General features: G+C 41.9%; 1 protein-coding gene across 3 annotated transcripts in view; it reads right to left on the bottom strand.

The window, feature by feature from the left end:
• Positions 1-10252: 10252 nt before the first annotated feature.
• The window catches only part of LOC141273799 (E3 ubiquitin-protein ligase ZFP91-like), a 66999-nt gene continuing 64896 nt past the window's right edge, over positions 10253-12355 (bottom strand). For all 3 annotated transcript variants that reach the window (XM_073686161.1, XM_073686162.1, XM_073686163.1), the window contains one exon: positions 10253-12186. In XM_073686161.1, the coding sequence (XP_073542262.1) occupies positions 11781-12186 (406 nt within the window). In that variant the 3' untranslated portion in view covers positions 10253-11780. The remainder of the gene's footprint in view (positions 12187-12355) is intronic.

Below are 12355 nucleotides of genomic sequence, written 5' to 3'. Positions count from 1 at the left end.
TGACTGCAAAAATCTGTACAAATAATTTATTCTTTTAAGAAATATTCCGATGTCCTAGGATTTCCATCGGCAGCGGAGACATAGACATACCACATCTGGATCAACATTTCTAAAGATTAGGGACTCCAGAAAAGCACAGTGAGAGCTATTATCCACAAATGGTGAAAACATGGAACAGTGGTGAATCTTCTCTGGAGTAGCCGGCCGACCAAAATTACACCAAGAGCGCATTGCCGACTCAATGAAGAGGTCACAAAAGACCCCACAACAACATCCAAAGAACTGCAGGCCTCAATTGCATCAGTTAAGGTCAGTATTCATGACTCCACCATGAGAAAGAGACTGGGCAAAAATGGCATAAATGGCAGAGTTCCAAGACAAAAACCACTGCTGAGCAAAAAAAATTATAAAGGCTCGTCTTAGTTTTGCCATCAAACATCTTGATGATCGCCATGACTTTTGGGAGAATGCGGTGTACTGACGAGACAAAAGGTGAACTTTTTGGAAGGTGTATGTCCCATTAAATCTTGCGTAGAAGTAACACAGCATTTTAGAAAAGGAACATCATACTAACAGTAAAATATGGTGGTGGTAGTGTGATGGTCTGGGGCTGTTTTGCAGCTTCAGGACCTGGAAGACTTTCTGTGGTAAAAGGAAGCATGAATTCTGCTGTCTACCAAAAAATCCTGAAGGAGTATGTCCGGCCATCTGTTTGTGAGCTCAAGCTGAAGCGCACTTGGATTATGCAGCAGGACAATGGTCCAAAACACACCAGCAAGTCTACCTCTGAACGGCTTAAGAAAAACAAAATTAAGACTTTGGAGTGGCCTAGTCAAAGTCCTGAACTTATTACAATTGAGATGCTGTATGACCTTAAGAGGGCGGTTCATGCAGTGTGGCTGAATTACAAAAATTTTGCAAAGATAAGTGGGTCAAAATCCCTCCAGACGGTTCTAAAAGACTTATTTCCAGTTTCCTTGATTGCAGTTTTTGCTGCTAAGGGTGGCCCAACCAGTTATTAGGTTTAGGGGGCAATCACTTTTTCACACAGGGCTCTGTAAGTTTGGATTTCTTTTTCCCTTAATAATAAAGACCTTCATTTAAAAGCTGCATTTTGTGTTTACTTGTGTTATCTTTGTCTAATATTTAAATTTGCTTTGTGATCTGAAACACTTAAGTGTGACAAACATGTAAAAAGAATAAAATATTAGGAAGGGTGCAGACACTTTTTCACACCACATCACATACTATATTGCTATTGCTGTTAAGGTCATGTTGGAGAACTTTAATGTCGTTAATGCTCTGTCAATATACAGCACTGCATATTTGACTCATTCCTGGTGACACATCACTTGCACATTTTGGGGGCAAAAGGGGATGGAGAAAGGGTTCTTGAGGTTCCTTTGTATGTTTGTACAATTGGAAAATTAACATTTATTTAACAAAATTAAAAAATCAGTTATTCTTTCCCATTGACATAATAATGGTCATGCTTCATTTGAGAAATTAAAATGGCAGCTTGCCTGTTTTGGATCATCTAAGATATGAATGTCAAACTTTTACAAATGTAGCGATACCAAATATGAGTATTTTTAATTGTTTTATTTTTAATGAGGCTTAAGGGAGGCGATATGAACTTTTTTTTTTCCATATTTTTAAAAACATTATTTTTTACTGTATTTAATAGTCCCCACTTGAAGCTTCGATCATCTAATTGCTTGTGCTATGCATAGCAGTGTGTGAGCACTGCTATGTATACAGAAAATCACAATCTCCCATGAATGCTAGCTTAACGCTGGCATTCACAGGAGGATCATCATGACAAGCACAAAGGTCTTCAGCAGAATCACAGCTGTCATGGCATCCCTTCAGCGCCCTTCGATCACATGCCTTTCGATGGGTACGTGGAATGACGAGCCTCCATACCGACGCATGTTAAATACCTCTGTTGGAGATTGACAGATGCATTTAACAGGTTAAAAGGGGTTCTTTGAGAAATGTACAAAAATAAATAAAATAAATAATACACATTTATATAGTAAACATTTTTCTAAATACCTTTATATAGCAAAAGGTATTCTTTATCTCTTTATCTACTGCACTCTGTCAGGATTCCAATATGACAGCTACCATCAATCACAACCAGTCCTAGATTTCATCCAGCAGGAGTAGGACAGGCTGTGTGAAGCACGAGACAGAGGCCACGTCAGAGCAGCATCCTGTCAGGCATTGTAAATGCACATTCCTCTGTTGAGTCAACCTCACAGGACAATGAGTGGAGCCGGACTAAAGGAGAAGATAAACACCTTTCTTTAGCTGACTAAAAATCAACATTCATCTCAGTCACTATAACAACATTCATATAGCACATATTACATATCCAGTGTTAAGATTATTACAGTCCGGGAAGGTCACTCAGAACCATCCTCTCTGATCCTTGTGTCGAACAACTCTCTGCTGCCAACTATCGCCCGGACAATTACACGCCTGGCCAACGATCAACAGAGGATGCCGCAGCCTGTCTCCACTAATAGACCGGTTATCGGATAACTAACAGTGAGTGTATGGTGTATATACACCTCCAGATTCCAACACATGTAATATATGTATATACCCCACGATCACTGCTAACTCCACGATAACCCCAGAAAGATTATTAGCTGCCAGTACCAGTCATGTTTTTTACAGGCTGACTGGAGGCCTGGTTCTGGTAGCATATGGCTTCGGGCATGGTTTATAAAACAAAAGGAACAGAACTATAAAATTCTACATTTAATGAGGCAGTGTTTATGAAAAATATACAAAAGATTTTAAAAGGGGACAAAACAATGCAGCATATACAATTCCAAAAAATAAAAGGGATTAACAAGTGAACTTACTACACCGATCGCAAAGACGATTCAGTTTAGCCAAAGAAAAACACTTCTCTTGGGGCCATTCAGTGAATGGGATTCTTGCATACACAATGTGTATCTCTCTACACGAAGAAAGATTATCATTCCTCTTGATCTTTTATCATCCACCCACACTAACCCCCATGATGACCTCATGTGGGCTGGGTTATGGGATGTCTTCAGACTTTTATGATTTTATGAAATCACCAATTTATGTGATAACTCCTCTTTGGATGATGGCAGAAGTTTGAGATCACCACCATATTTTCAATCGGGATTTTATGGTGACACAGGGACCAAACATGACATGGCTGTTGTTAGTTATCTGGCCACTACTGATTTGTGGCTTATAAGCAGGTGTCACAGATATGAAAAAATATGCATATACTTCCCCGATTAACTCTGGGACTGAAAATGTATTTCTCATCATTATTATATTTATACAAACTCAAATATTTCATATTTTCTTTCGGAGACATAGAGTCTTGGCTAGCTATTGTAAATATAACCCCTACAGGAAACCACAGTATTACTTGAATGCAACATGCATCTCCTGTGGAGAAAAGGGCTTCCACTGCTCTGTTTATGTATAAACACATGTACCCTTTTGTTATCCAACTCTTTGAAAAGAGTTCTGTCTATTTTAAATCTCTTTTCTATGCACCAAAAGACTTCCTTGTCGGCACTTGGCTTTAAAAAGACGTCCCGCATTTTAATTTCCTACTTCTTTATGCCCATTGTAAGTCTACTTCTAAGAGTGTCAGCTAGATTGCCAGCTCTTGTCTTACTAATAATAGTAATAATAATAATTTTTATTTTTATAGTGCCAACATATTCCGCAGCACTTTACATTTTAGAGGGGACTTGTACAGACAATAAAAGACATTACAGAATAACAATAATCACATAAATCAACAGATACCAGGTGGAGTGAGGACCCTGGTCGCAAGCTTACAATCTATGAGGAAATAGGGGAGACACGAAAGGTGGATGGTAACAATTGCTTGTATTATATGGTCAACCATCAATGTAATAAACAGGGTAATCACTTAATGCTAAATGAACCAGTCACCAACCAGTATTAGAACAAGTACAGACACAGTAGTCTACTAAGGGGTGTGTGAACACAAGATATGACGGACCTGATTTGGAAGGAAGTTTTGTATGGAGGGGATAGTTAGATAGTTGAGGTGATAGGCCAGTCTAAAGAAATGCGTTTTTAGGGCATGCTTAAAACTGTGTGTATTAGGGATTAATCGAAGAGTCCTGGTTAGTGCATTCCAAAGAATTAGCGCAGCACATGAGGAGTTTTGGAGATGGGAGTGGGAGGTCCGGATTATTGAGGATGTTAATCTTAGGTCATTAGCAGAATGGAGGGCACAGGTAGGGTGGTAGATTTAAACGAGATGTAGGGGGGGTTCTGAAGCATAGAGTGCTTTGTGGGTGAGGAGTTTATATTGAACTCTATAGCAGATGGGTAACCAGTGCAACAACTGACACAGGGTGGAGGCATCAGTGTAGCGGTTGGCAAGGAATATGAGCCTGGCTGCTGCATTTAGAATAGATTGGAGAGGGGAAAGTTTAGTAAGTGGGAGATCGATTAGTAGAGAGTTGCAGTAGCCCAGACGAGAATGAATCAGAGCGACAGTAAGAGTTTTTGCAGAGTCAAAGGTAAGAAAAGGTTGAATTCTATAAATGTTTTTGAGGTATAGATGACATGAACGGGCGAGTGACTGGATCTGGGGAGAGAATAAAAGATCTGAATCAAGTATAACCCCAAGACAGCGAGCTTGTTGCAGGGGAGTAATGGTGGAGCCACACACGGAGATGGCAATATTGGGCAAAGGTAGATTAGTGGAGGGAGGAAACACAAGTTCAGTTTTTGTATACATAGAGGTCTAATAAGTAGGAAATGGTGTAAGAACATCAATATCCAATAGTGTACACAGATAAAACATAAACCACATCAAATTCAGTTTTTATACTAATGCAAGGAATAAATACCAGACAGATCCATTAGGTGTCAGGAATGGTTGCTCCCCATCTGAGCAGACCATTCGCGCCTCTGAGCGGGCTCCGGCTCTCCGGTGAGTCACCCGTCGCCCTTCACAGGCCATGGGGGTGTGGTGTCACCTCCAGGGGGTGGAGCTTACAGGGGTCCTCGCTCAGTCTTGATATTTCATTCTAGGAGATACATTCCTAGTATCCCTGGGAGGCGGGACATCGGTGGTCCCAGCAATTATGGTGTGCAGGGACCCCGGGTCCCGTGGTGTTAGCTGCTGCCAGTGAGTGCGGGACGCTGTACCTGCTGGGGCAGTCAGATGGTGAGAGGTTCCTTCCAGTCGTCTTTCCCCACTGGTGTCTTTGTGGTCTGGTGGTGGAGATTGGACGTTGCCCCTGCGTGATCAGATGATTGGTGGGAGGCAGATTTAAACCTGCCATATTCTCCTTTCTATTGCGGATTATTTCACTTCCGGTGGGTGGTTAAGGTCAGCATTTCGGTGCTTCTGAGGTGGTTCATGCTTTGGTGCTTGTCCTTGGTTTATTATTGTTCACCTTATCTAATGCAGTTGCACTGTGGTTTCTTTGGTTCTGGTGTGGTTGCCCTGTCTGCTGTTTGTGTGTTTGCTCACCAGCCGCCGTGCTGCTTACTGCCTGGGAAGGGCTCTTCTAAAGTTACCCCTTGCCAGGACCGGGAAGGGGTGAAGAGTATACTTGGCCCTCAAGGGTATACGGCAGTACGACAGCTAGCGCCAAGTGTGACCAACACACTGCCCTTGCTGGCTAGCAATGGGTCATTTCACCATCACCCAGTATTACATAATAAACAGCCCAGATTGAATGGATCCTGCCGGTCAGCTGCAGAACCTGCTTAGCATGTTTCAGGATTTGGCTGTTACTGAGGGGCATCATACCCAAGCCCTGGCTCATTTAAGTACTGAAGCTTCCTCTCGTGGTGGAAGTTCCATGTACAGGACACTGTGGTTGGGTTCGGAAGATTCCGTGAGCCTAAAGTTCCATTGCTAATTTTTTTTCAGGGAATCACAAGCAATTTCTTCATTTTCAGAATTGCAAGTTATATTTTCAGAGCTTACACCCATGTCTTCAAGGGACAGGAGTTCTCAGATCGGGCTGGTTATCTCCCTACATAGGGGAGTTCCCCAGACATGAGCCTTTATTCTGGTGGATGATTCCTTGGCCCGTAACTCTGTTGAGGACTTTTTTGGGGCACTGGGACTCATTTATGATTAACCAGATAGAGGTGCTATTGCTGAATCTAGCCACAGAGCACTCGTTCATGGTACCCTGATGGCGGAGGTTTATTGCTCTCAATTCAGATGGTGATCTGTGGTGGTGGGGTGGCATGATGCAGCCTTATGGAGCATGTTCCTGGATGGGATGGCGGATTTTGTAAAGGACATGTTGGTGCACCACTCACCGCCTCAAAGTCTGGAGGCCGCCATGACTCTGGTCGTGTTTCTGGACAGAAGGCAACAAGAACGGTTACGGGAAAAAGCCTCTGGTAGGAGAGTAATTCCGTCTCTGGAACTACCTTCATCTCCCAGGGAGAAGCAGATGCAACTGGGAAAGGTGGCCCCCCTCATATGAGCAAAGACGCCGCCGCTGGTAACGGAGATTGTGCCTCCTCTGCGGGTCGGCTAAACTTCTGATGCGACTGCCCTCGTCTGGAGCATCCGGGAAATGACCGTTCCTAGTTGGATCAGGGGCCCCCTAACTAGGTGCACGGGTACCCGTTTAAAAAAGTGTTTTTTTCCCATTATATTGGCATATCGGGGGAGGGAGGCTAAATGTCGTGCTTTTGTTGATTGTGGTGCAAAGTAAATTTTTTGGATGGCTAAGGCTTTGGAACCAGTCATTAAACTTACCTCACTGGATAACTCCCTTCTTTCTCAGGGTAAAGAAACTTGTACTGATTGTACAGTATCCCTGTGGGTGGGGTACCACCACAAGGAAGAGATAACATTCTTGGCCCTTCAAACCCTTCATGCTCCCGTAGTACTGGGTCTTCCTTGGCTCAGAAAACACAATCCCCATATTGACTGGATAATTGGGGATGTTATTGGGTGGAAGGGAGGAGTGTAGAGACAAATGTTTACACGAGATTCTTCGCAATGAGTGCTCTACCACCTAAACTCCTTGGTATTTGGAGGAGTTTCCAGAGATATTCTCTGAAAAGGGGAGCTTGGTTTTGCCTCCCCATCTGCCCTATGATTGTGAAATATAGCTGATGGCCGATGCCCCATTACCCAAGGGTAGAATCTTTAATTTGTCTGAACCTGAGAGGGTAGCTATGAGGGACTATGTGAGAGAGAACATATCTCAGGGGTTTATTCGCCCTTCTAAATCCCCTGTGGGACCTGGGGTCTTTTTGTTTGGCTTAAAAAGACGGAGGTTTAAGACCATGCACTGATTACCAGGCGCTTAATAAAATTACTGATAAAAACCAGTATCCTCTTCCTCGTATCCCTGCCTTGTTTAACGAACTCATTGGGGCCAAGATCTTTACTAAACTGGATCTTAAGGGGGCCTATAATCTTGTTTGCATCAAATCAGGAGATGAATGGAAGACCGGTTTTAACACTCCCGTGGGGCATTATGAATAGTTGGTAATGCCATTCGGTCTCTGGAATGCCCCTGCAATATTTCAGGCTCACTGACCATAACTATATAAATTTGGCTGCTCAGATTTACTGTTACAGAGACTCAAAATTCCCTAGTCACAGATAAAATTAAAGGGGTGGTCTGATACCTATAATGCCCTTTAAAGATATCCATTTTTAACCCCAAACCACTTGTTACTTGCTTTATTATAGAATACCTTGAACAGATAATCCCTATATCTACTCTTCTTACTTTACTTCCTGTAACGTTTCATTTGCAAAGAGCCTTAAGCGAGATGTCATCAGGAGGATTGCCCTGAAGAACTCTCCCCTTCTATCACCTCCCCACCCACAGAACAGCACAGTATTAGCGGGTGGTGCTGAGGTCATTTTCCGTAGCTTCTGTCTCCTGATGACATCTGGAATCGGTTGCTGTCACCACAGGCCCGCAGCTTGTTTCTTTGAAACAGGACATCATCAGGAGGTGGTGATAAAAGCAAGGCAAGTAACACCGGCGCTGCCCCCTGTTGACTATTAGTTTCAGGGCGGTGATAGAAGCCATGGGTCAGGGCTAGTGTCAAACACCCTGCCTCTATCACACAGGAAGTAAAGTAAATGCATATGGATCAGCTAGATAAGAAGAATTGTAGGGAATTTTAAAATAAAAGCAAATTACAAAAGTGGTTGACGATTAAAAACAGATCTTCATAAAGAGCATTTTAGGTATCAAACAACCACTTTAACATGCTAGCTACCAGCAGCCACCAACAAAAAGTGTTTATGGTGTGCAGCTCATTAAACTCAATAGTAATACAGGATGCAGCCATCACGGTTTAATTAGAATCTATGGCTATACAGAGAATTTGGAGCTCAGTATCAGAAAATCAGAGTCTTAGAACATTTTGAGGTCATATTGTATTTTTTCGCTGAGTGAGTTCTAAAGAGGACCAGTCACTGGATTTTTTAATTTTAAACAGAGCACATCCTCCAGTTATGCTGCTGCACTGATTCTAGGAGGTTGTCTTTTTTTTTTCCTGTCCCACCCACTTTACGGTTCTAAAGTAATAGTAATGTAAATTTTACCTTCAGCCAACTGGGCGTATACCACAAAACTTTTCTCTTTCTCCTTTATGACAGAAGTTAAAGAGCACCTGTCAGCAGGATTGTGCTTAGTAAACCACATAAACTGTCAGGTGGATGCCGTTACACTGAGTAAAATGATACCTTTGTTGATGAAATCCGTCCTGTGGTTCTTTCATAATCTTTATTTTTCATTTCTGCCATAATGATATGCATGTGCTCTCATTATGTATTCATGTATGCCTATCTCTGCCTTGTGACAGGTCACTGTGCTTTTAGTGACTTGCCTATTATTTTAAATACTGACTTTGTAATTTCTTTGTCACATTGAAATTTACATTCCCCAAAATGGCTGCGGCCGCCAGTGCATGCGCAGTAGCACCTCTCGTTTGCCAAGAGATGCTACTGCACATGTGCAGGTGCCTTTTTGCTTTTAGAAAAAGAATTTGGGTGCAGCAGTATGGTGCCATGCATGCGCAGTAGCCTCTCTCGGCAACCGAGAAATGCTACTGCGCAAGCGCGGGCCGCGGCAACCATATCACTGCAGGTAAATTTCTTTTTCCTCCAGCAACATGGCGCTTAGCAACTGCGCGGACGCCATTTTGGTAGAGGAAAAAGAAATTTGAATGCAGCAAAAAAAAGCAAAATGGCGCCCAAGAGCAAACGAGAGAGGCTACTGCACATGCGCTGGCGGCCGCAGACATTTTGGGGAATGTAAATTTCAATGTGACACAGAAATTACAAAGTCAGTATTTAAAATAGTAGGCAGGTCACTGAAAGCACAGTGACCTGTCACAAGGCAGAGATAGGCATGCATGAATACATAATGAGAGCACCAGAGCACATGCATATCATTATGGCATAAATGAAAATAAAGATTATAAAAGAACCACTGGACGGATTTCATCAACAAAGGTATCATTTTACTCAGTATAACGGCACCCACCTAACAGTGTATGTGGTTTACTAAGCACAATCCTGCTGACGGGTGCTCTTTAAGTGGTATACACCCAGTTGCGAGAAAGGAAACTTTACATCTTTACTACAGGAGGACATAACTTTGGACAGACAGGCACAAACAAACAGTTCCAGAATCAGTTGAAATTGAAGGACATACTCAGATTAAGACCAGGGTCAGACAAGGGTATGAAAAAATCAAGATTTCCACCCAGAAAACTTGCGAAAATATTCATCCACATTGTCATCTGTGCGTCCGTTTTTACGTCCATGAGCCATCCGTTTTTAATCTTCAACAGTTTAAAGTGTACACAATCAAATACAATTTCCTTGGTTAATAATGACAATGTATCCATAAAAATCAGATACTACACAGATGATCCATATGGAATCAGATTTTTCTTTGCAACCAAAGACGATGGAAGAGAATAGTGCATGCTGTGATTTTTTTTTCACATGGATTGCCATATGAAAAGCCCTACTGAATTGCATTGGTCAGCGTGCAGCCCAGCTCTCCCCTCTGACAGCACGTCTGTATTGTACGTTCATGTGAATGAGCCCAGAATGAAAAGAATCCAGTGAAAGGTCCTCTTTAATTACTAGTAGACCCACTGTGATCAGTCGATCACCAGCAAGTTCTCTTTTAGACACAGGCGTGGATAGCGAGAACTCTGGGGATACTGGACAAAAACACAGTGATTCATGTTGGTAGGTGCTTTATTTAAAAAAAAAAGAAAAGAAAAAGAAACATGCACAAACCTTTGCCTGGGTTTCTTTAAGATAGCAAAGTAAAACAAATAGCAAATAAAAATCTAAGGAAAAAAAACTTTGCACCTTACAAGTGATAAATCAATACTTTAATTATACTGATCATTTGCTTCCTAAAGCTCAAATATTTCACCAGACTATGGTTGCATTTTTATTGTATTCAATACATACAGAATACAAAAATTGTATGGCATCCAAGAGCCAATCAAAAAGCTCTAGCAGCCAGCTTATATCTTCAAGTAGTCAGAAAGAGGGGCACTTTTCAAAAAAGGAAACGACTTCAAATTTTTACAACAGTTTTTGGCGCTCACAGTGCCCGAGGGTTATCTATGTGGGCGAAATGACGTTCACTTTTCTATTTGTTTTGTATATACTAATATATATATATATTTATATAGATATATATTCAGACATGGCCATTTTCTCTGGATTTTCCCATGCCTGAATTTCAACTCGCACCCATTCAGGACACAATAATCTGTGAACAATAAAAGCAGACACACACCACCATCTCCAAACGAGTAAAATACTCAAACAAGTAAATCAAATCTTTTTTTTTTTTTTTTCCATTTAAAAAGTGAATATGAAGAGTAGGTTTAAGTGCAAGGTGTGAATGGAGGATGAGGAGAATGGGTATTTAAAAGTGCTGAAAAAAACATGTCGCCAAAACACAAATTGATAAATTGTGTCAAAAAAGACAGGCTATGAACTATGTTGCAACAACGGAACTTGATTAGACTGAATGTGAACTAAAATGAATACGGTGCAATGTACAACTTTTTTCCCTCTTTATAAGGGTGCAATGCTTCTCCAAGCATGAGGTGTCCTGGGCAAATAACTAAAATAAAAAGGATATTTATGGATAAGTGCAAGCAAGCAGATAGGATAATGAGAGGGATAGGACCCAAAAAAAAAACAATTTTAGGCAAACTACCCTCTTTGAATCACTCTAAAGTGCAAAATTTCACTTGTATGAGGGACAAAAATTAACAAGTGAATAAAAAAGTATGGACAATGGGTCAGAGTACAAATAGACCGCAAGGAGCGCTCTAAGTAACACTAGCAGCTTTACTTTTGGGAATAGGGCTCCATTTCGAGACAGAACAGCTCTTTTTTATTCTTTAAACATATTATGTACAGTGAGAGTGCACAGCACAGCACCCGAGGAGGGAGGTAAGAAAGGGTGGGGAAGAAAGACAAGTAAAAATGTACTATATGGGCAGAAAGAAGCAAAGAAAAATGAAATGATGCCAAACCAGAATAACAAAACTAGACAATCTGAAAGATGAAGAAATTAGTTGAAAACACCATGGGCAAAATTTTGGGCCCACCATTAGTGTATGCAAATATACAAGGACATATAGAAAGCACTGAAGGGATGATACAGCCAGCCAGCTGGGGGGAGGGCAGAGGACAGGGAAACAGTCTAGGTGCTGTGAAGGGACAATATTCTCTTGCTCTAGGGTCCTGCAGAGTCCGAATCCTCAATAAGAACCTCTGTTGTAGAACTCAGTCCTGCTGCGGGCCGGGCAGTGCAGGGGACAAGAACCTTTGAGCCCAGAGTAGAGAGAAAGGTTTGGGGGGAAGCAAGGCTGTCTTGTACCACTGAGGCTGTAGTAGAAGGAGCATCTGTCACCAGCAGTTCGTTGTTGGTGGTGATGAGAGAGCCAGAGTTGGCCGCCAGGGCTTCAGCTATGAGAATCTCAGGATGGCTCTTGGCTTTGTGGGCCACAACACTGTCCTTCTTTTCAAACTTCTTCCCACAGATTCCACAGGAAAACTGGTAGAAAGAGTCAGCGTCATGTTTCTTCATGTGCCAGTTCAGGGAGGCTTTCTGTCTGCAGGTGAAGCCACAGAACTCACATCTAGAGATGAGGAGAAGTGAGAAGACAATAAACATATGCAGGTATTGGTCAATGGAGATGGAGGATTTAAAAAGAATCTGTCAGCAGGTTTATGCTGAGAGCAGCAAAATGTAGGGGCAGAGAGCCAGATTACAGAGACATATCACTTACTGGGCTGCTTCCTGTATTT

This window comes from Phyllobates terribilis, unplaced genomic scaffold, assembly GCF_046119375.1.
Source record: "Phyllobates terribilis strain yellow unplaced genomic scaffold, ASM4611937v1 Scaffold_5__5_contigs__length_657084704, whole genome shotgun sequence".
NCBI classification, from domain to species: Eukaryota; Metazoa; Chordata; class Amphibia; order Anura; family Dendrobatidae; genus Phyllobates; species Phyllobates terribilis.
The sequence above is the reverse complement of the archived record's forward strand: the minus strand, read 5'-3'. Positions and strand labels throughout refer to the sequence as shown.